Source organism: Aptenodytes patagonicus, chromosome 5, assembly GCF_965638725.1.
Source record: "Aptenodytes patagonicus chromosome 5, bAptPat1.pri.cur, whole genome shotgun sequence".
In the NCBI taxonomy this organism is placed as follows: domain Eukaryota; kingdom Metazoa; phylum Chordata; class Aves; order Sphenisciformes; family Spheniscidae; genus Aptenodytes; species Aptenodytes patagonicus.
Genome location: NC_134953.1, coordinates 42056943 through 42081620, shown reverse-complemented (window position 1 = coordinate 42081620; position 24678 = coordinate 42056943). Strand labels below are relative to the sequence as shown.

General features: G+C 46.5%; 1 protein-coding gene across 3 annotated transcripts in view; it reads right to left on the bottom strand.

The window, feature by feature from the left end:
* The window catches only part of A1CF (APOBEC1 complementation factor), a 34665-nt gene extending 10418 nt beyond the window's left edge, over nt 1–24247 (bottom strand). For all 3 annotated transcript variants that reach the window (XM_076339483.1, XM_076339484.1, XM_076339485.1), the window contains exons 1-7: nt 24179–24247; nt 17549–17692; nt 13973–14107; nt 13654–13784; nt 11946–12184; nt 3997–4161; nt 422–519 (exon numbers count right to left, since the gene is read on the bottom strand). In XM_076339483.1, the coding sequence (XP_076195598.1) occupies nt 422–519; nt 3997–4161; nt 11946–12184; nt 13654–13784; nt 13973–14107; nt 17549–17647 (867 nt within the window). In that variant the 5' untranslated portion in view covers nt 17648–17692; nt 24179–24247. The remainder of the gene's footprint in view (nt 1–421; nt 520–3996; nt 4162–11945; nt 12185–13653; nt 13785–13972; nt 14108–17548; nt 17693–24178) is intronic.
* Between the last annotated feature and the right edge of the window lie 431 nt (nt 24248–24678).

Here is a 24678-nt window from a genome sequence, read left to right as displayed (position 1 = left end):
TGGAGCAGATGTTTTGGGTTGACCTTGTTTCTCCCGGTTTGCCATTCACATGCTGCCCTGCCAGTGTTTTTGTTGGCAGACGTGGAACAAGGATGTGAGTGTGAGCCAAGGGAACCATAACCCCTCATTTGCTAGTCCTCATTTCAGCTTTACTCTGCTTTTTTTTTTTGAGGGGTGAACTACAGTCTGAGCTGGGCAAACATATAGCACGAATGCAAGGAGCAAGAAGCCAAAATGAACAGTTTGTGTACATCAGGGTTGCTGAAAAACAAATTCAGGAGTATAAAAGCAGCCTGTGAAGAGAAAATAGGGCTGATACCTTCAGGAAGTTTTTGTAGCTAATAAACCAGGCAGCTTTGTTTCAGCTGCGTATGATGTACTGCATATAAGCCCCACAAATTAGCATTTACAGCCGCTTTACCTTCCCATTCAAGGCTTTCATAGCTTCAACTGCATCTTCTCTTTTATTGAAGTGCACAAAGGCATAGTCTCTAATTTTCTTTACTCTCTCTACTGCACCTGCAGAAAATGTTGGAATATTAGTTGGAAATGGGTATTAGTTGGAAAATACACATTTGAAAGAGCAACTGTGTTGGGTTATGAGCCCTTGGAGAGCAAAGGCTGACCAATGGTAAAAGAGCAAGAGGACAGTGTCTTCTTACCTCTTAGGATGTATATACCACGGAAAAATAAATATAAAGGCTGTAGTATTTCAAGGAAAGCTAGAAATACTTGAAGTCAGACACCAGTAAGTTTCCCATTACACTGGAGTGGTTTTCTCCTGTGCAAAATGCTCTGTTGGACACTACCTTTGGTCTTGTGTCTCCCTTCCATTACAGACCACCGAGATCTGGATGGCTGAGCAGGACACACAAAAGCCCAGGATTTGGTGAGCTACAGGTAACGTCACTGTGTGGTTGCCATCTCCATGGTTTTGTATGTGCATCATACATGCTACCCAGAGGCAGCTTCAGGAAAGCTTATGCTTCTGCTGTAAAACAAGGAGGCTCTTCTCTCAACCATCAACTCAGGATGTTCAGCAAGAACAAACACCAAGTCCTGTCTGGGACAGAGCAGCCCCAAGCATGGGGATGGGCTGGGACCAATGGGGCAGCAGGTCTGGCCCTAAGAAACAGTCTTTCCCATGTGAGTGGGTCATCCCTGGGACGGGGCCCCAGGTGGTGGGGGATCCCCGTCCCAGGGATGCCCCAATTCGCCTGAGCATGGTCCCGATCAGCCTGCTGCAGCTGTGGTGTTGGCCCTGCTGGGAGTGGGGTTGGGCTGGAGACCCCCACCCTGGTGCCTCCAGCCTGAATCTTTCTACACCTCTGTGATTACCCACAAAAATTCAAATGTAAATGGCTTCTTATTCTTCTCGTCTATGTCCATACTCTACAGCTTTCCCTTGTCAGCTGTTCTGCTGCTGGGAACTTCTTGGCACCGAGATACTCAGCACTAATAATTTTGTCTCCAAAATAACCACACCGGTCCTATTCCCCATGGTCACAAGCTCTAGACATCTACCTTTTCTTCTCTAATTTTTCATCTTCCCCACTCCTGTGGGTTGGGAAGCACATCATCAAACAGCCTAGCCACTGAGACTGTAACACCCCCAAAGATATTCTTTGGAAATATGGCTAATGGATGCTGAATGACTCTTCTGTTGGCTTCTTACCCTTTAAAGCTGAACAGGTGTGCAGGGAAACCTCATACTGCCACAAAAACCACTTACTTAAATAACTGCAGGAGAAAATGTATTTCTTTAGAGTTCAGAGGGAGTCATTAGGACCTCCAGGAGACTAAATGAAGCCTGTCCCAGCCTATAACCTGAGCAGCCTGCACATCTTCAAAATGACACCGGAACGGTAAGTAGCACTTTGTGTCCTTCTGGGATCGGAGGGTGATTTTCTAAGCCCGAAGTTAAGGGAGTTATATGCTGATGCCTTGTTTGCAAGTCAAGGCTTTAATGAACTCTGTGTTTTGAAAATCCCCCTTCTGCCTCCTTGAGAGTGCTCTGTGTTACTGATCCTTGCTTGAGCCAAAAATCTTGCTTTTCCCTGCTTCTGCCCCTGCTGGGGCAGAGCAATGTGATACCCACCCACAGGTCACCTCCATGGAGAGACCATCCATGTGACGTTAAGGGGGGGAATATTGTCCCCTTCTGTACATTTGGAGAGCACGACCTTCCTGCTGGAAACTTTGCCAGGGATGAGGATTTTTGCAAAAATCTCTAGGTAGCAAGGGTAGGGCTTTTCAGTGAGACAAGTGATGCAGATCTCTATAGAAGTCATCCTGCACTGAATTTGGCACAGATTTAAGGGGTGATACTTGTACTATATTATGACTTGAGATGCATAAGCAGCATTCCTGGTAGTGTCTATGGACCCTGTAGCAATGTGGTAATTGCTCTGTCATGGGGACCTCTGGATCATAACCCCTTTGGTTAAGATCATTCTTTATTGGATGACTTGTTATTGTCAAAACAGCTTCTTAATGCCCTAGATCAAATGTACACTTCAGGCAAGCAGTACTGAAATGCTGCACAATGAATAAGGCAGATAACCAAGTGTGGGGGGAAGTGAATCATTTCAGATCCTTGCTGACTTTTTTGATTGTAATCTCACTATAACTTAGACTGCATTTGCTCTCCCCAAAGCTCAGGTTTTGCTGCTCTGATGTGCATTTTTTTGAAAGCATGGCACAACTTTAAAAAAGGCATTCTTGATTTTATCCACAATAAATAAAGCTGTCCATTTAAAAAAAATAAAAATAATTTCCAGCATGAGAAGTAAAACGATAAAGTGAAAATTAAAGATGATACAGATCTTCTGTTGTTGTGCTAGAAAACTTGTCTTAGGAGCAAAGCAGATGACTGTTACCAAAGAGTCAAAGGGGCATAAATGTGATTCTGGGGAGTGTGAGCAGTTCAACATTCAGGAGCAAAACTGGGTAAATAAAACAAGGAAACAGTTAAGAGGGTGGGATGATACATATTTAACTCAGGGGTAAAATGGGATCTCTAACAGCTTGATGGTGGCTAAAACTATTAGCCAGAAACATTAGAAGGACAGAAAAGACTCTTAAGGAAACCTCGTAAAGACCTTTGCATTGCAGCCTAGTACAGAAAAAGAAATGTATAGAGCAGAAATGAAAAGTTAGTGAAGGAAAAATGAAGCTCTGTAGTGTATTTTAAAAAATTAATAGAAGGAAGTTAATAGGAACGAGATGAAAGGTGATTTCACATTGCCAAGCATAAGTTACTAATGCCTAATGGACTGTGTGGCTTGGAGAGCTGCAGAAATGGGTTATTTTTACTTTGTTGTTTTTGGGTGGAATTTCCTAAAGCTGGAGCAACTCAGAAGTAAAATCTCCTTTGAAAGCCAGCAGGATTTTTATTCCCAACAAATCTACTTGCTTTTTGAAAAATGTCACCATAAGTGGATGCAATATATGCCACGAAGGAATACTGTCATATTCTGTGTTAAATGCTAAGCACTGATTATTCACAAATTTACAGAATAATGTGAGGATTTTTGTATGAAAATGATAGATCAAAATTTAGATAGATTAGATAAAAAACATTTGTATTACATCATTCTATTTATATCATCATCCCTTGCCATAGAAGAAGAATGCTGAAATCACCCAGCTATTTCATCAACTCTCTTTTTAAGAAAGACTGAAATGATTCAAAATAATTTTTATGACACAGGTATCCCCATGCAGCTTTTTGGATCTCTTCCAGTTGCCAATCATCCTAAAAAGGTTAGTAGTGTTGTTAGCTGGAAATTAAGCAGCCCTTAATGGGATGACATGATGTGCATGTTGGGTGGGAGCCTTTAGCCTGATGATGATTTTTGTGGCATTACACATGAACATTTTACATAGGAAAAACAGTTATTTTTATTTCTTCCTTTAGCATTTTATGAATGGAGAAATATTTCCATTTGCAGCAGCAGTACTTATTTAGGAGCTAGCATGTCAATGGGTTCCTACCTGGTTTGACGTTGTTGAACTCCTTTTCTATGGTCTCTTCAGTGGTTGAGAGCATGAGGTTCCTCACATAGAGAATTTTTACTGACGACATGGTGTCTTCGTCCACCTCTACTTCTGGTTCTGCCCAGTCAACGGCAATAGGGTGTCCCCACAACTGGATCCTTCCTTTAAAGGAATTGGCATGGTCAGTGTCAGACAGGCTTTGGTTCCTCTCACTTCTGCTCAGAGACTATTTCATGTGCAGTATGAACAGCAGAATAGGCCAATTCTACAAACGGGACCAAAATAAGCCTTTCTAGCTCAAAGCACGGCTGCTTCATTAACTCATTTCCAAAAGCAGATGGTCACACTTTGAGCATGCTCCCACTAATACCTTAGATGCCTGCAGAAATGCAGCATCCAGAATTAAAGAAGTGAAAATACAGCATGATTCACTAACATCCGCGTTCCCTGGAGTGGTCTCTAAAGGGAAATATTTTAATGAACTTGTAAAAATCCCTCTTGGCTGCAAAAGTTTCATTCCCTAGATAATAGGAATGGGATCCAAGAAGTCCCAGCTGGATGAAATGAAATAGTAAAAGCAAGGATGTCTCTGTGTGCAAGTATTTGAAGTCATATGGTCCCCACTGGGTGAAGTTGCAGCAGAAGTAGTAGAAAGGAGGGACACAAAAAGTAATGAGGCATAAAACAGGGTGTGGGTGTGAAGGAGAAGCCCGTGGGCTCTGTACACACTGGATCGAGCCACTGAGGGGCAGATAATAAAAAGAGCAAATAAAGAGGTAGTTAAAGGCGATGTTGTCGCCATGTTATCATGCTGAGGTCCATAATCATTTGCATTGAGTCACCTAATCTGTTAAGTAATTGATTAGTCAATTTAATATGTAATGAAAACTGACTGCCACAGCCTTGTCTCAAAGCTGTGGGAATCGCAGTGGTGAGCAGCAGGACACCGTGTAAGGCAGAAGGACCTCTACGTAGTGATGGGTTCTTCACCTCATGTCTTCTCCATGCAATGATACTTCTTCCCTCCTCTTTTTCTTCCCTGTCCCTTCTGCACATCTTGCAGGGAGATCTTCCTCCCTTTTCTCCTCAGGAGTGGTTGAAATCTGGCCACCCACTAATATCCTGAGTCCCAGATTTCATGTGCTCTATCTGTGCCCCACTTTTTCTCCAGCAGTTTTAATCAGCTCAGCAGCTAGTTCTTTGGATGTACAGTAGGGACCATTTTCTGTCTTAGCAGCATGGTAAGTGCTAGATATTCCTTCCAAATAATGAAATAAAATGTCTGCCTCTTCTGCAAATGTCCCCCAAAGAGTAAGTGGGTCTTTCTGTGTTTTTTCTTTCTTTCTCTCTGATCTTTATGACATGAAGATTGGGTCCTCCAAGGCCTTAATTATGCTAAAACCTGGAAGAAACCCAGGGATGCCTATGCCGGTAGAGGGAAAATGAGAATCCTGCAAAACATTTTTGAAGAGATCTAAAAAAAGGCATGCTATCTTGCATCTCCGCTTGGATAACCCACCTAAGATGGAATGGGAGCTCCAAAACAGAGAAAATTAGAGGGTGAGGGTAGAATTTGGAGACCTGTTTTTCCATATTGGAAGTGAAAATTAACAAACTCGCAGCGGCAATCAGCTCTGGTGCAGGTGTGTCCCGCAGCAGAGTGGCAGATCACTGCGTACAGGGGGGTTTCCTGAGCTGAGGAAACCCCAGGGGAGCGCAGAGACCCGCCAGGAGCCAGCGGCTCTCAGGAGAGTGGCTGATGACGCGTGGGCAGGGCCAGGAGTAACGGCTGCCACCCCCCACTCCCACTAAAGGCAGCCCGAGGGAGCGCTAGCCACCAGGAGCGCTGCGACCAGGATGGGCAAACAGGGCGTGGCACATCAGCTAGGGCATGGCGCGGCAGTTTGCACGGGAGGGTGTGCAGGGAGATCACCTCTTTGAAAGAGGGGCTTTCCACTGGCTGAGTGGGAGACTTGAAGTACACATAACCCAGCAACTGGGCACTGTTTTGTGACCATCTGCACAGGTCAAGGGCACTCGTCCTACCTGACTCAAGGCAGAATGACGGGCACTCATCTGAGAGCAAAGCCTGCAGCTCCAACTTGGGGGTCTGCACCATCTACCCCAGCGGTGGCCGATGCCTCCACCCAGACGGAACTGCTGAAGGGAGAAGCTGCCGTGCAGACCTCAGGCTGCAGGGAGTGCCCAGACCTCTCTCCTGGGGCAGGGACAGGCAGCAGACCTGCCTGCAAAAGGTGTGCCCAGGTGGAGGACCTCCTGCAGCAGGTGGCTGAGCTGCAGGAGGCAGTGAGAAGACTGTGTAACATCAGGGAGGCAGAGAAGGAGATACCTATTAGATAGTTAGTTAGTTAGTTAGATAGTTCCAAACACAGTCTGCAGTGGACCCACAGCCCACGGCCAAACAGCCAAAAAACTCCCCCACCAGCACACATAGAAGGGAGGAGGGGTCAATAACGCAGGAGAATGGACGGTTGCAAAGGCAAGGACCAGCAGGAGGAAGAGACCCCCAAAGCCTGAGGCGCCCTTGCAGAACCGCTTCACCGCTCTGCAGGCCGAAGAGGAAAGTCCTGTCACACCAGGAGAGACGCTGGAGCTGAGTAAGGCAGCCCAATCTGCCCCCCGTATAACAACCAGCGCCACTAGGAAAAGGCGACGGGTGATAGTAGTAGGTGACTCTCTTCTGAGAGGTACAGAGGCACGCATTTGCCAACTGGACGCACTCTCTAGAGAGCTGTGCTGCCTATGGGGGGCTCGCATCAGGGATGTCACTGAGAGGCTACCAAGCCTCGTACAGTCCACTATTATCCGCTGCTGCTGTTTCACGTGGGCACCAGTGACACAGCCAGGAGCAGTCTGAGGACTATCAAGAAGGACTACAGAGCCCTGGGAGCGGCAGTAAGGGACTCAGGAGCGCAGGTAGGTTTTTCATCAATCCTGCCGGTCAAAGGGAAGGGGTTTGAGAGGGCCAGTCGAATCTGGCGAGTCAACAAATGGTTACAGGACTGGTGCCACAGCCAGGGGTTCGGCTACTTAGACCATGGGACTCACTTTGAGAAACCTGGTCTACTGGGGGCTGATAGCGTCCATCCGTCAGAGAAGGGGAAGAGCATCTTCAGTCATAGGCTTGCCAAGCTGGTGAAGAGGACTTTAAACTAGAGATGCCGGGGGAGGGGAACCTCAGTCCATCCCACTCCTACCAGTTTGATGCCAGAGACAGCAATAGATGCCCAGAGCCTGGAGAAGGAACACAGGTCAGCAGGAGAGCACCTGCAGAGCAGCACAAAGGAACTCCAGCCAGTAAGACAGCTCCATCTCAGGGGCCCAACTTAAATGCCTCTATGCAAAAGCACGTAGCATGGGGAATAAACAAGAGGAGTTAGAGACGTGTGCACGCCTGCAGGGCTACGACCTTATTGGCATCACGGAGACATGGTGGGATGGCTCCTATGCTTGGAGTGTTGGGATGGAGGGATACAGGCTCTTTAGAAAGGACAGGCAGGGGAGATGAGGAGGGGGTGTTGCCCTCTATGTCAATGCCAAGCTGGAGTGCATGGAGCTCCGCCTGGGGATGGATGAGGAGCCAACCGAGAGCTTGTGGGTCAGAATTAAAGGGAAGGCAGGGACAGGTGACATTACGGTGGGGGTCTGCTACAGGCCCCCGACCAGGAAGACACAGTGGATGAGGCCCTCTATAAACAGATAGGAGCAGCCTCAAGCTCACAAGCCCTCGTCCTCATGGAGGACGTCAACCACCCCGACACCTGTTGGAGGGACAACACAGCAGGGCATAAGCAATCCGGGAGGTTCCTGGAATGCGTCAACGATAACTTCCTTCTCCAAGTGACACAGGAGCCAACGAGGAGAGGTGCTACGCTGGACCTTGTTCTCACCAACAAGGAGGGGCTGGTGGGGAATGTGAAGCTCAAGGGCAGCCTGGGCTGCAGTGACCACGAAATGGTGGAGTTCAAGATCCTTAGGGCACCAAGGAGGGCGCACAGCAAGCTCACTGCCCTGGACTTCAGGAGAGCAGACTTTGGCCTCTTCAGGGATCTGCTTGGCAGAGTGCCATGGGACAAAGCCCTGGAGGGAAGAGGGCCCTGAGAAAGCTGAGTAATATTCAAGGATCACCTGCTCCAAGCGCAGGAGCAATGCATCCCAACAAAGAGGAAGTCAGGCAAAAACGCCAGGAGGCCTGCATGGATGAACAAGGAGCTCCTGGACAAACTCAAACACAAAAAGGAAGCCTACAGAGGGTGGAAGCAAGGACAGGTAGCCTGGGAGGAATACAGAGAAATTGTCTGAGCAGCCAGGGATCAGGTTAGGAAAGTAAAGCCCTGATAGAATTAAATCTGGCCAGGGACATCAAGGGCAACAAGAAAAGATTCTATAGGTGTGTCAGTGGTAAAACGAAGACAAGGGAAAATTCTCTCTCTGGAATGAAACGGGAGACCTCATTACCCAGGATACAGAGAAGGTGGAGGTACTCAATGACTTTTTTGCCTCAGTCTTCACTGGCAAGTGCTCAAGCCACACCACCCAAGCTGCAGAAGGCAAAGGCAGGGACTGGGAGAATGAAGAGCTGCCCGCTGTGGGAGAAGATCAGGTTCGAGACCATCTAAGGCACCTGAAGGTGCACAAGTCCATGGGACCCGATGAGATCCATCTGTGGGTCCTGAAGGAACTGGCGGATGAAGTTGCTAAGTCACTATCCATCGTATTTGAGAAGTCGCAGCAGTCCGGTGGAGTTCCCACTGACCAGAAAAGGGAAAACATAACCCCCATTTTTAAAAAGGGAAAAAAGGAAGACCCAGGGACCTACAGGCCAGTCAGTGTCACCTCTGTGCCTGGGAAGATCATGGAGCAGACCCTCCTGGAAACTATGCTAAGGCACATGGAAAATAAGGAGGTGACTGGTGACAGCCAGCATGGCTTCACTAAGGGCAAATCATGCCTGACAAATTTGGTGATCTTCTATAACTGGGTTACAATGTTGATGGATAAGGGAAGAGCAACTGACATCATCTACCTGGACTCGTGCAAAGCATTTGACACTCTCCCACATGACATCCTTGTGTCTAAATTGGAGAGACATGAATTTGACGGATGGACCACTCAGTGGATAAGGAGTTGGCTGGATGGTCGCACTCAAAGAGTTGCGGTCAACAGCTCGATGTCCAAGTGGAGACCAGTGACGAGTGGCGTTCCTCAGGGGTCGGTATTGGGACTGGCATTGTTTAACATCTTTGTCGGAGACATGGATAGTGGGATTGAGTGCACCCTCAGCAAGTTTGCTGACGACACCAAGCTGAGTGGTGCAGTCAACACGCTGGAGGGGAGGGATACCATCCAGAGGGACCTTGACAGGCTTGAGAGGTGGGCCCGTGCAAACCTCATGAAGTTCAACAAGGCCAAGTGCAAGGTCCTGCACATGGGTTGGGGCAATCCCAAGCACAAATACAGGCTGGGTGGAGAATGGATTGAAAGTAGCCCTGAGGAGAAGGACTTTGGGGGTGTTCATTGATGAGAAGCTCAACATGACCTGGCAATGTGTGCTTGCAGCCCAGAAAGCCAACTGTATCCCTGGCTGCATCAAAAGAAGTGTGGCCAGCAGGTCGAGGGAGGTGATTCTGCCCCTCTACTCTGCTCTGATGAGACCCCACCTGGTGTACTGCATTCAGCTCTGGGGCCCCCAACATAAGAAGGACATGGACCTGTTGGAGCGAGTCCAGAGAAGGGCCACGAAGATGATCAGAGAGCTGGAGCACCTCTCCTATGAAGAAAGGCTGAGAGAGTTGGGGTTGTTCAGCCTGGAGAAGAGAAGGATCCAGGGATAACTTATAGCAGCCTTCCAGTACCTGAAGGGGGCCTACAAGAAAGCTTGGAGAGGGACTTTTTACAAGGGCATGTAGTGATAGGAGAAGGAGTAATGGCTTTAAACTGAAAGAGGGTAGATTTAGATTAGATATAAGGAAGAAATTCTTCACTGTGAGGGTGGTGAGGCACTGGAACAGGTTGCCTAGAGAAGTTGTGGATGCCCCATCCCTGGAAGTGTTCAAGGCCAGGTTGGATGGGGCTTTGAGCAACCTGGTCTAGTGGAAGGTGTCCCTGCCCATGGCATGGGGTTGGAACTAGATGATCTTTAAGGTCCCTTCCAACCCAAAACATTCTATAATTCTATGAAACTAAACAGAAAGAGGCTGCTTCCTGCTAGGAAGGCTCCTGAACAACTCAGGATTTGTGGAGTGAGGTTGGGCTGATATTCAGCTTTCAGCACTGCCCAGTCTGACTTCAGCTGTTAGTGACCAGAAATAGAGAGATGGTTGCTAATGGCAGCCAGCTGGAATGAAATGCCGTGTGCCCCTTTCTGAATTGCCATTTTCTGTTTAATAGTGGAAATAATGACCTGGCTGACTTGCAGCAAGGAGCTAAGCTTGGTGCCTGCACTAGCCTCTTGCTAAAACCCGGTCTTCCTCCACCCTCTTGTTTAATCAGGAGACAGAACAAAGTTTTCATTAAAAGCATCTTCCTTTTTGAGCATTCTGTCTCTTCTACAAAACTCCCTCAAAGAGCAGTGAGGTTCAGAGTAAAGGAAGCGTCTTGATAATTATATTCAATCTCACGTTCATCCAATGCATCAGCTGGAGACACATTCAGTTCTGGCTTGAAACTTTTTTCAAGTTCCTCCCGTATGTTTGCAACATCAGAAGGCTCTGGCTCCTGCTCAGGCCTTTGAAATTCCCCAAACTGTTTACCGAGAAGTCCCTAAATTGGAAATCACTAGCACATTGCACATGTCTGTTCAGGCCTACATGCTCATTCCATCTGTCTCCCTGTCTTTGCTCAGGATTTCAAGTGCTGTGCTCCCTCAAGGCTGCCATTGGCAGCTGTGGCTATGCCTGCTCCTTCCTTCGTTCTCGATATAGAAACCATGGAAAAGTTGTGCTGAAGCACAGACCAGCTGAATGTGCTCCCACAATCAGGGAGATGCTAAACTGATGCAGAAGATGCAGAATAAAAGGAAAAATAGTCAGTATGAGATATACCACAATAGCTAAGTGTATTCAGTGCTCGAAATCATGCTCATTTTTTAACAATAAGAAAAAATGATTTAAATTACTTGGGATGTTTCATGGGCTGTCACATAGAAAGAGTGAAAGAAGGCTGGTGGGTTATGAACAAGTCTCAAAACAGAAGGTTTATTGTATTCTTTCACCAGCAAGTGAGCAGGGTTCAACAAAGCAGTGCCGGAGCTGCCAAGCATAAGAAAGCATGAGAAAATCAGTGAAATCACTGCAAATGCACTTAATGTTAAGTGACTCTTTCATCTAACACCTGCCAAACTTCTCTCTTCTTCACAATGGTCTTTGAATGTCCCCCAGCGCTAATTGCGTAGACATTCCTTATGTTGTTTAAATCCTAAAGCAACTTCTCATTTAAAGTTTTCTTCCCACATGGAAAACACCCATTTTCAGGAACATCCTCAGTACATTCTCAAGACTGAATATGTTCTTGGATGCTTTCCTGAGTGATTCTCTCTGAGAGGCCATAGTTGAGGCTATATTTTATATATAACCCAAGATAACCACAGGATAATACATATCCTACAACAGAGCTGTATGGGTACACACAGCTAAATCCATCTTATTTTTAATAAATTCAGGCTCCTAAATGATAATGAGCATGGATCTACATCAGGATCTGTAGTGATTTGTCCACCCTGTACTCCAGAGCCAGGGTGACTCCATCAGCCAGCCATGGTGTATTGGGGTCCCACCTTTGCTATAAGTGTCTCTAGCAGCCAAGAGGAGAAAACCCAGCAGTGTTCACTGGGTCCTCTGAAAACTTCGGTCTTGCTGCAGCACAACGTGTACATAGGTGACCCCTGAGATGAAGCCATCCCTACCACCCTCACCATCTGTACTGACCTGGGAGCAATTTTCTTCTGGCCATGGCTGCTGCCCGATGGCTTTCATATTCCACAAAAGCAAAACCCCGGTTTTTGGTTTTATCGGCTGCACTAGGGTAGACAATGACGTCCACAACTCCATCTGTGACTTTCTTCATCTCTGCTAAAATTTCCTCCCTCTTCTTCGTTTTGGGGATCCCTCCCACAAACAGGCGGCAGTTGTCCACGCTAGCACAGACTCCGAGGAGACGCCCGTTCCTGAGTATAAAAAGCATTGCTGGTTTGTCAGGAGTCAGGATCAGTTCTCAAAGAGAGGAAAAAAATAAACCCCCGCTCTTGTCCCAAAACACAAGGTCAAACACAAGGCCTCCTGCTCCTGCAGTATATGTCATTTGGGATATTCAAGTGGTCTTGCTCAATAAAAAAGCTAACGTGAAGGCTGCCATTCTGCTAAATTTGAAATCAAAGTAAGGCAGCACAGTTGAAATGAAGGATTTGAGATCAGGGAGAAACCAAAGCCAAATTTTGCTTTTGCTTCCTGGGATTCACCCTTTTGCTATTTGCAAAAAAAGGCTGCTACCAGGCATCTGTACCCACCACCCATGGTCACAACAGTGACTCTTGTGTTGCCACCAGTATAAGCCAGGATTTGTTGTGTTCACCAGTGACTTGTAGCTTCCCAGTCACCATTGGGCCTCATGACTGAGGATTTGGGGAAAGAAAATCCCTTGTCATGGAGCCCATTTGGGGGCTTACTGATGCCAACTGTTGTGCAGACCCCAAAGTAAAAATTTCCTTACATGCACTTTGCTCACCTCTTCGTGGTCCCAGTACCTCTTGCAGGTCTTAAGAAGTTAAAAACTTCTTTAGAGGAGTCTTTGGACCAAGGGAAGTAAGCAGAGGAGGTGGAGGTGGATGAAGCCTGATCTTTGAGACCTTCCAACCTCTGATAAAAATCACATTTCCAAGCCCTCCCTGTGTGCCTTGTGACCTGGTCATCCTTAGGGTTGCTAGTAAAGCAATTCACAACCCATCTTTTTTTATTAAAAACAAAAATGAAAGCCATAAAATTGCTAGAATAGTTTATCTCTAAATGCTTCTAAGCAAAGGATCTACTCACCCCACATTGAACTGGAAAAAAACCATTACGTGTGGTTGAAATCAAAACAAAACATATTGATGGCCCCATATGTTGTTGATTTCTGAGTGTTTTGTTCCCAATTTTTAGTCACAAATATGAGGGCTTTTTCTGTTCCTATCTATTAGGAAATGTCACTGTTTTGCCAATTGGTTTCCATCCTATTTCACCATTTTTTGCAATCACTCTGTCTCCCAGAACATATCTGCAGTATAAGTCACAAGAGAGACAGTTAATAGGAATAAATCAACAAAAAACAACACAGAGGGGAACATGAAATAAACAGCAATGGTTAGGCAAAAGTTAATTTGATCCAAAGCAAAATATTTTTTCCAATGTTCTGGTAGATTTTTTTTTTTGTAAGGAAGAAATTTCCAGCAAAACATTTTGGCTCTGATGAATCCTACATACTGCCTTTGTATTATGGCATAAAGCAATGACTGCACAGGGAGACAAGAGGTGATTTCCTCTTAAAGCTTAGGTATCTAAATAACCTTCCTCTGGGTTGCAAGGAAAAATATGCCTTACATAACAAAATAGATTAATATATATGATTTAAAGTTGATGTGAAGGTGTTTGCCACGCTTACCTAATTTCATAATTATTGAGTTGCTTTATTGCATTCTTTGCCTCCTGTTTATTCGAGAAGGTCACAAAGGCATAGCCCCTGTTGTTGCCATTAAAGTCCATCATCATTCTCATTTCATAGATTTTGCCAATCTACAAATAGGAAGAAAAAGGTTTGTCAGCAAGGTGGGAGGTGTTTAAACAAGACCGGATGCTTCCTTGACTATATCGTGTCAGAGCTCCACCAGTAGTCTGGGCCAAATCATCTCCAGTTCAGCCTTGAAATGCAGCGTTGATCATCACTAACCTCTGCAATACAACTACCTGCCATAAAGTCTTACTTTTTCACACAGTGGTATAAGTTCATCTTCAAAGAGGTCTCGGGGCAGTTTCCCAATAAAGATCTCACACCCCCTCTCCGGTGGAGGGCCATCCCAGCCAGGTGGTGGGCCTCCGTATTTCCTCTGCCCATTTTCCTGCCATGGAGAAAAATAAAAAAATGGTTTAGATATAGATTTTAAATGTGGATGTAACCAACCCCTTCCCAGGGAATGATACTTTAGACACGCTCTGTTGCCAGTGGGCTGGAGGCAGACACCCTCCTTCCCTTCAAGAAGCAACTCTTTACAGACTTATCAGAGATAATGTAGTGTGCTTTGCCTGCCCCACTGCCATGTCTGTACTGAAAGGCTTTGATAACCCAGTTAGAATGCTGGTGATGTACTGGAGAAGGGTCTGGCTTGTATTAGCTGAGTTTTGCTAAGGAACATGCATCAGTGTATGCTCTGCAACTCAATTGCTACTTCAGATGTCCAAGATGGAGACAGTCAAATACCTCCTTGGAAAATGTAGGTCTTCTTGGCTATGGGAGGTGAATCTCTGTGGACTGTGTATTAGATGTGCACTGCGTAATATAACACTTGCAAAATTTATAACTTGTCATGATTCTTCATGCAATCATAAACATTTATTAGTAATGATTTTGCCTCTTATTTTAGTAATTGATGGAGAGCTTCATACTCTACAGACCAAAGAAAAGACACTGGAAGGATTGTGTTTGAAAGGACTTTACAAAAGCAGAAGGCACCTGGACCTCAGAAAGTGCTAACATAGGGGGGAAATTGGGGATGAAGGTAGAAATTTGGAGAGAGACGTGGACAGAGTGAAAGGGGCCAGCCAGGGAGCCCAAGGCATCATTGGCAGTGATGCTGGAGCTGCTCAATGCCCTTGAAAAAAGGTGTTTGTGCCAGCAGTTGGGCTTAGCGAAGAGGTAGCAGTTTTGGTAGCCACAAGGCATGGTGAACACCTGGGCCTGGAGATGGGCGTGGAGAAATGGTGCACCCCAATGCACCCCTTCCTGCACCCAGGAGTGGTGAAGCCCTTTCTCTAGCTGTGCCAGGCATTTCAGAGGGAGCCCAGCAGGGGAGAAGGTCTGGGCAGAGGAGATGACAGAAACAGATCCACAGGGGGGACAGAGGAGGGCCATCAATGGTGGGAGGCCACATGAGGGGCAAAAGATGACGCCTGCCTACCCAGGAGTTTCTTTAGGCAGGGAGCAAGTCTTGGCCCCGAATAATATTCAAAGATGTGAAGACCAGCCAATATTTCCTCTTTTTGCTATTTTTTTGCTAGGTGAGTGTGTCTCTGTTCTCCTCTCATATTTTTAATCATCTTTCCTGTATTGCTTGTTTTCCTTCTTTCCTTCTTTCTCATGCTTTCTTCCTCTTTCTTCCTTTCTTCCTTTCTTCCTTTCCCTCTCCCCCCCACTCCATCCCTCTCCATCCCTCTCTTTCTCTCCATCCCTCTCTTTCTTTCTCTCCATCCCTCTCTTTCTTTCTTTTCCTTCCTTCCTTCCTTCCTTCCTTCCTTCCTTCCTTCCTTCCTTCCTTCCTTCCTTCCTTCCTTCCTTCCTTCCTTCCTTCCTTCCTTCCTTCCTTCCTTCCTTCCTTCCTTCCCTCTCCTGTCCTGCAGCAATGCCATGCTCCCAGAGGAGCTGGGACTCTGGTCATTTTTCTGGCTCCCTGATGATTTCTGTAGTTATTTCCCACTCTGGCGTTACTCCAGGCAAATGAATGCCTGTACGGCTGACTTAAGAGGAAGGCCTAAAGCATGTAAGCAAACAGGGATCCTTGCAGGAAAATAAAAATATACCACGAGCTCTTTCAGTTTTCCTGAGCCTATAACAGGCCCTGAATTATCCATGCTCATTCCTGTTTTGCAAATGTTTTCAGCATTGCGATGGAGTCACAGGGACATTTGAATTTATGAATGAATTCTTATAGCAAATCTAACAGGAAGACCATGATATTTCAGGCTATTTTTCTGCCCCCAGTTTGGCTGAACTGAGCATGTTGCTGGCATGGGATTTTTCCATCTCTCAAGCCATTTGTTAGGTAAAGACAAAAAGTGATGGTTGTGTTTTGTGTTGTTGCGATCATCTGTGATCTTCACTGGTGTGTCAGCTGGAGGAATGCTGAGCTCATCAATAATGGTCTGAAAATGGTCAGAGGAGTCTTACTGTCCCAGTTCAAGCCAAGTGAGAGACAATCAAACAGTTCTTTTTTTTCATTTTGTCAACATCTGTGGGAGCTGGTGTGCAAGGAGGCACAGCAAGAAATAAAGTCTTCCCTCAGTCTGCAGTGGCTTCATTTGTGGCTTGAAGGCAGCATCTCAACGAACTCATCTTGATAAGGTGTCTGGAGGGAAGGAGGACTTCATAATCAACTTCATAAAGATGATTGACCCTGACGTGCATTGAGGAAGAAGGTGTTTGGCTGCACCAATACATAGGTTGGAAGAAAAGCCCAAAGAAAAAAAGGAAAAGGAAATAGGCGGGGAGGGGGGCGGGGGGGGGGGCGCACAGAAAGAAAGATAAAATAGTAAGCTTGGAATGGAAAAGGTAGGGAGAAAGAAGATGTTGGGGGGGGGCAGGGGGGTTGAAATCTGTGGTTTAGGAATGAGCTATAGCCAGATGTGACAGTATGAAAAACTGAAGACCAGGATAAAGCAAGCCACAGTAAATATAAGACATAGAGAAGTTATTTATCTTCTGGGTCAGGTACAGCAGAAAGCCTCCTCAAGGGCAACAAACCCAGCTGCTGGCCTGGTCCTGGGGCACACACAGGATTAAGGGCTATAGGAAAATTCTTTTTCCCAGGAGTCTCAGTTTTTGCTTTAGGTTGTTGTGCCCTCTAGTGCTATGCAAAGCAAGGCAAAGTTCAAGGCAGCCACCTGCCTAAAATTCAGTGTTTTCAGTTACTTCTTCCAGGATGGAAGGTCGGTCATATTAGTGTCCAACGCTTTTGAAAAATTAGCTTGTTTTGGTCATGCTAACCGAGAAAGACTTCTTCAGATGGCTTTTGAAGGACATGCCCAGTCTCCACCTGCCCTAATCAGAGGAGGCTTTGCACTTGCAGGCCTTGAAGAATAAACTGGGAGCAAACCTTTGGTGTTTGGGCAGGTGAGGCACTTGCCTCACATGCACTTGCACGTGTGCAAGAATCTGTACAAAAGGAAGATCTGGTGGTGATGTGTTGGACTTCCTGTGGCCAAGTCTGGACCTACACTCTTCTGAAACTTTGTTTTAGTGGGTTTTCTTTGCTACGCTACCACTGCAGCCATGGCTTTGAGACAGCAATCCCAACCTTTCCCAATATTTAGCAGTGCTCAGGGTTTTTTTTCCACCCTTATCATAATTTGGCATCGGGCAAAGAATTCCTGGAGGTATAAGATCCTGGTCCATAAAAGACAGCATCTATTACATGTAGGTATGTGCAGCACATATGTTAGAGAAAAACAGAGAAGAAGCAAGGAGTGCTTCATGCGTGCAGATTCACTGCTCAAGCCCCCGATGCAATGCATCACTTCAGGATGAAGCCAGACACTGTGCACAAAAGGACATGACCGTGAGTTCCTACCTGGATCAAATTATATCCCGTTCGCTGAATTAATGCACGGAGGGCGGCTTCTTTCTGTGTGCCGGTCAATCCATCCCCGGATTTGTGATTTGATTCCATTGTGAGTGATTATCAGCAAAAAATCAGGTTAATTAGGGGTGCTCACTGCAATCAAATTTAAGATAAATTAAATAAATTAATATGACTAGGAGGAGAAAGTCCACCCTCCTGAGCAAGTTAACAGGATCTTTCTTCCTAAATCAGTTATTTTGAGATAAAAACAAAACAAAACACCACAGACCATGGAAAAAGCAAAAATACCCCCTTCATGTTGCATGAAAATAAATAGCATTTAAACCCACAGTCAGATTTTGGACAGCACTCCAGTGAGATGCAGAGGGATACTGTAACATATTGGTGCATGTGTCTTAGGAGGAAAACATGTAAGATGCCTAATCCTGTGCTGAGTACACGACGATGAGTCCTTCATGCCATTGCATCCCACTGATGCTGCAAAGGGAACCTTGTACAAGCCATGTCCGGCACTTTATGAGAAATAAGACCTAGGTCCAGATTTGGCCTGTTTTAAAAAATCAAGAACATGGGAGAACTTCAGATCTGTATCTAGGCTCAGGGCCAGAACAACCTTGGGTTCAGATGTTTTGATTCAGAGCTGTAGTTTTAGATCATATCTAAGTAAAGATTTTTTCTTTTTTAAGTTTTGGTTTTGGGTTGAAAACACCATAAAGCTGAAATCTGAATCTGAATTGGCTTACACACTGGCGAAGGGGCATTTATAAGATGGACTTGCTATAATTTCAGGCTGCCCCGTTTTTCCTGCATGCTGAGCTTTGAGCTTGTGCAAAAACCATTTGTATAAGCCAGGCATAGAAACAGGGTCTGCAGGGGCAACATTGACCTTGAGGATTCAATGATGGGCTGATGCTGAACACCAGCAAGAGCAAAACCAGTTGTGTCCTTGGGTCCTCGTAGCCAGGCCATGTGCTGTGGGCTGGTAGGATCAAGAACTTCATAGTAGGAAATTGCTAAATCGTGTCATCCAAAATGGTTGTTATTGCCTTAAATTGCTTTCAATTTTACAAAGGTGGAGGCAACAAAAGGCGATGATAACTCCCAGGCTTGCTTGGAGAGCAAACAGAGCCAAAAGGGGCCAGGGTGGGTGTACTGGGGATGAGGGGGCAGGGCACCCTGGGACCCCCCATGGCACAGGGAGGGGGAAAGGCATGGGATAGTGGTGGGGATGCTGGGCAGGGGAGAAGGGAAATCCAGAAGAGTAGAGGGGGGGAAACAGAAAGGTGGAAAGAGGATGGATTGCTGTGGCTGCGTCCTGAGCTAATGCCAAATTTTGAGGAGAGGACCCTAAACAATCCCCCTGTACAGCAGGTCTCTTGGTGCACATAACATGAGCATTGCACGTAAAGAAATGCAACATAATCTGTCTATGGCCAATTTTCTGAGCATGCTACAATGCTATGGAAATAACAGAAGAAGCCTTTTCCAATAACTGGCTGTTTAACACCAAAATCTTCTATTAGCACATGCCACTTTTCGGGTTCATTGAGGGAAGAGCTAAGGTTTGAGGCTGGCCACTTCACCTTTGGACATTACTTGCTCTGTGCTCCTATAACTTTGTATCCTGGAAGACTTAAACAGGTGCTTTAAGTTTAAATAGATGGATTATTCTCAGCACCAAAAATGGGGCACGAGCCCAGGTGTTTGGAGGATCTCAGCCTTGTGTCACTTGGGCTCTGCCACACTGAGCTCCACAGACCGCGACTTAAATACTTGGAAATAGAGACATCTCTGTAATGCCAGATTTTGGAGCTATTTATTGCTGAGGTTTGTGAGACCCTCCTGATTTTTTTTTGTTATGCTCCCAGATTCTCCAGTGTTTTAATTATGTGCAGGGGCTGGGAGATAGACTGTGCAATGCAATAGCTCTCTCCTGTCTCTAATTCCAAAATGAATGTTTTCTGCAGCAACTGGAGCCCAATCATTGTTTTGTTTTGCCCTTGCTGAGGGTGGCAGCAAAACCCTGTCAATGCTTGTGGTTTCTGTGCCTGCCATCTCGTCCAGAGCTGGGGTTCAGCACGGCACAGGGCAGGATTAGCACACTGCTGTGCAAAAACGAGTCGGACGCTTTTCTAGGCTGCTTAAGATGGAAAAAGTGGTTGTACAAAAAAACCCCCAATTAAAATCCAAATTGGTTTTGCATCCTCCCCTGCCTGGGAAGAAACACCCTATATGCACCCTATAGAGGAAAGCTCCAGCGTACTGCAAATTTGGCCCCTTATATTTTGCTTTTGCTGCATCCTGGTTTCATCAAGGGTTTGAGCGATGAAATTGCAGCACTTGGTGCAAATTTGCAGTGCTCCACGAGTCTCTGTTAGCCCTTATATCTGGACTTGAGCCCATCCTCACGTACCTGAAGGCTGGGACAGAGGTGGGGATGAAAAGGGACGGCTACACTATGCAGATGTCTGTAATATTCACTGCCTCGGATTTAGTAATTTTTTTCTTCTCTATCAGGTATATCGGTGCTGCAGTGACCTGCTTCCCGACAGGGAGGCTGCCCTGGGTGTTGGAGCGCAGAGGCAGGCAGTGGGCTGCCTGCAGCCAGCAGGCACATCGCCCTGTGCCGGCAGCATCTCCTCTCCGTGCTGGGAAAGTGGCTGGACTGCAGCCATGCAAACCTCGGCGGCTTTCCGTACCGGCTGAGGTTTCCAGTCTGTCCCCAGCCGCGACCTAGATAGATGAGTAGTGTAAGAGCCTTTTTTTTCTCCCCCCTGCAAACTGCACTATTTCATGCTGCACTTCCCTATGGGCTGCGTGTCTCAGCCACTGCTGCTTTGAATGCATTTGCATGTGGAGCCTTAAATGCCATATGCCTCTGTACCTCTCTGCTGGGGAGGAGTAATTTCCAGTAACATCTCACTCCAAGTGATGGTTTCATGCTGAGCAGCGAGCACAAGCCATGGGGCTGGGGGATGGACGGGAATAGAGCATCTCCCTGGCTGATGCAGGAGCAATACTCCTCTTCGGCTTCTGCCTTATTAGATAAAACCAGGCGAGCTCTTCTGGGCTCTTCTCGTAAGGCATCCTGCAAATTTTTTAGGCTCTAGACCAGCATGTCTAGACATTGGTGTACTCCAGGATATGCTCAAGCAATCCACGAGGAATGAGGGAGCAAGAGCATTCAAGGTTGCACAAGGTATTAATCAGAGCCGCTGTGAAATCTGGTGTTGGAGACTTCCACACATTTTTTGAAAGTGTCAGAAAAATTGGTCGCCGTTCTCTCAGGATGTGTGTTAATGATGATTTGGCCTTATTCTGTGTCCAGTGCTTCCACACGCTGCTGCCTTTGAAGAAAGCCCGGCCAGCCTCAAGGAAACAGTCCTTCCCCGTGCAAGTGGTGGAGGTTCCCCATCCCCGGGGATGTCCTGGACTTGCCTGGACCATGGCCCTCAGGCATTGGTCCTGCTGGAAGCAGGGTCCGGCTGGAGACCTCCACCCCAGGGTACCTCCAGCCTGAGTTACTCTGCAAGTCTCCGCTCCTGATTCAGGAGGAGCATTGGAGGCTGGGGCTGGACAGCACTGCACATTCAGGGCTTGGACGTGCACATGGACGACCCAACACACCACCCGGATCCAGTTTTGTAGCGCCACTCTTAGAAATTAGGTCCCTCCTACTAATTACCAGCCCAAAGTAATTCACAGCTAATTTATAAGCCTTGTTGCTAGAGAGTTTTCCTCCATCAGTTGGGTTTCCCTGGGATGGAAACAGAAATCATACCTCTCTTTTTTAAGAGGTATAAATCCCAACACAACAAATCCCAAGGACAGCAAAACAGGTTTTCCAGCCCCCAATTTTCCAAGCACCTCTTCTCTCCCCCCTTCTCTCCTATCTCCCTTGGCCTGAGGACATCTAAACACCTTTTTGGACAGGGCACTTTCCCACCTCTGCCACCCAAGGGTCCATATCCATCAGTGCATCCAGACTATTTCCAGGATACAAGTCATGGAGGGATGTTTTATTTCTGAAACTGGTGGGATTTAATCACTTTCCCCTTATTCCAGGTGTCAGCCTCAGTCCTTGCAGCAGTGCTGGTGTGCTGGGCTACTTTTTTTTATCATTAAGGGTAAGGGGGGAGAGCTGCTGTCATGGGACCTGGGGAAACATGATTACTTTCTCTCCTTCTTTGTTCCCTGAGCCATTAATCAATTAGCAAATCCACCCTCACAGGGGGAAAACTCCCCTTCTATGGTTGCTGTTTGAAAGTGTGAATGACTGCAGCAAATTAAGGCAGTATTTTTAGCACTATTAAAAAAAAAAAACAATCACACTTAATAGAAATAATTGTTCTGGAACTCAATCACTTCCAGGGGTTTGACCCTTAGATGGCTTGCTGATAATAATAACAATTATGCTAAAAAGAAAAGGAAAAAAAAAGGGGGGGAGGTTGCATTTTATTCAGATGTTTGTATTGAAATTAGGACCTTCAGAGGTACAAACTGTCCAGGTGCATTTCCTATTTCATCCTCATTTTTAACCAAATTTTTAACAAAACTACCAAGTTATCATGGTCACAGAATCAAGAACCCCACGCCATTAGAAAAGGAAGGTACTGCTTTTATCTTAAATCAGAGCATCGCTTCATTTGATTTTCCTCTCTCCATTGAACACTCTCACTTATTTTAGGTTTCTATCAAAGCTTTAAAATGCCAAGGCAAGAAAAGGTCCTTTTATGCCTAGCAAACCCCATATAGACAAGAAACAAACATTATAATACTGCTTCACCTCTCCATGACTACTTCTACATATGGTTTCCTTGCCAGCTGCTGCAGGCAGAGCTTACGGCTTTGCTCCATCCAGCCAGGAGCAAGATGAATCCAGAAGCTTTTACCCAAGAAATGTGATAAAAACCCATTTTACTTCACTTTTGCGTTATTTGCTTGGAAAAGGGGGAATCGGTTTCCCCATTCAAGGGATGTCTCCCGTGCCGGGATTTTTGTTGAGAGGAGGAAAGGTGGTATTTGCGGCTGGACCCTGCTCTCTTCCCCCACTGATTTTGCACCCTGAGCCTGCCCCTTTGCAGCCTTTTCGGGGAAACCTGGTTACTGTTTCCATGAATGAGATAACGAAACTGTGTTTATCCTGCGTGGATCAATACACCTTTGTGTTTGAATGTGTTGAGCCACTTGGACACATTTAATGAAGGCCGTTTTGCTCCAGTAAACGCCCCCCCCCCCCAGGTGCAACTGCTCCTTGCGAAGAATAACAGCCTTTGAAAAGACTGGATAAGTATATTCACTCTTTACCCTTAATAACCCAAATAGGTAGTTACTAGAGAAACTATTTTCCTTTGGGTTGTCAGCTTACTTTTCAAGGTTTTGGGTTTTTTTTCCTCCCTTCAGGCTCCAAGCAATATATATTCATATATATTTATATCTAACATGAAGCATTCTTCATATTCTTCCTAAAACAGATGCTTGAAGCTTCACAAGCTGCCACCAGCTCTTTGCTGGGGTCAGACACGCTGCGGGACGGAATCCAATTAATCAACCCAGCACGAGGCTTTAGTCCCTGTGCTTTCCAGGTCATAGGGTTTTTTCCCAGCTCAGGTGGTCCCACAGAAAGTGGGGACTCGTAGGTATTTGCAGGAAAGCGGGATAAATTTGAAGTAATGGAAAAGTGCTGCACGCTTTGCAGCACATGAGCCTTGGGAAAATATTTCACGTATAAACTGGCAAATTTTTTGCTCAGCCTCTTTTGCTTGGGAAGTGGCTTCTCTCTTTGAGATACCTTTCCTCTCACATGTGGCTTTTGCAGCTGTGTTACCAAATGCACACAACATGCCCCAAAAAGCCCTTTCTGAGGATGAAGGGTGCCCCACACTGAGCCCAGCCTCCTTCCCCCCCATTTTATTTGCAGCATCACGTGCCGGACGCCTTGAAGCCAACCTCCATCCCATGTCTGGTCCCACCCGAGCCTTCTATTTCACCAAAGGAAAAAGAGCTTAAGAGAAGCATTATATATTGGGCAGAAAGCCTGCTAGTTTGAAGAGATTAGGGAAAATTGAGATTTTTTAGGAGCAGCAATTGCCTTTGATATGGAGACTGACCTTTTGCAAAGAGAAGGAGGAATAAGAAGTCGGCTGGAAAGATCTCTAATGATTAGCCCTAGAAAGTTGCGCTTTAACAAATTGAGACCGAATTATTGCAGGGAAAATCCCTCCTCCCCCCTCCACCTTGTCTGGCTTCACTTTTCTGGCAACCACCGGTGATCAGCAGGGGGAAAGCAGTAAAAAAAGCTCGTTGCCACCGCTGCCAGACAGAAATTATGCCGAGGCCCCCGAGGAGCCCTTCTGTCCCTACCTTGCTCCTCAAAAAATCAAGGCGAGCGGTGCGGGGCTGTGCCGGTGCACGGGTCCAGCCACGGGTCCCGGCTCCCCCTGTCCGGCCCCACCGGTGTTGGGCAGCACCCGAGGCGTGAATTTGATGGTGGGGCACCATCGGGGGGGGAAGGCACATGATGGAGCTGCTCCTTCCCCATCCCGGCCAAAAGCTCCATTTCACAGGGGACCCGGTCCTCGCGCCCCAAACCTTGGGGTAGGATGAGCGGCCGCATACCTGAGCAATTTTGGAGATCACCACCCACGAAATAGGTCTCCTTGATTATGGAGAGTTTGCGACGTGTCACTCCAGTTATTCCCTAATCATCATATCAAACTCCAAAGGTTCAGCAGCCCCAGGGCTGGTTTACAGTCCCCGCAGGTTAAACGTTAACCCACTCTATCTCCGGGCTCCCTGCAGGCCTTTGACCAGATAGCTGGGTCACCGCCTTCTGACGGCACCTACCCAGGCCCATTTTTTTGTAAATAAATGCAAAGGACTGAAGTCAGATAGCAGCTTAAGGGCTGGCCCTGCACTACCATTTTGATGCCGGTTCATTCGCTCCGCACCGAAGGCTTTCCCATCTGATCCGTCTCTGCTGCTGCTGCTGCCCCCAGCAGAGATGCTGGGAGAAGGGACACGGCCTTGTGCCAGCCCTGGCTTCAACAGGAGGTTTTGGCTTGCTGGAGGAAGATGGCAGGAGCGATAAATCCCTCTTGCTGGTGGTTTAAGTGCAC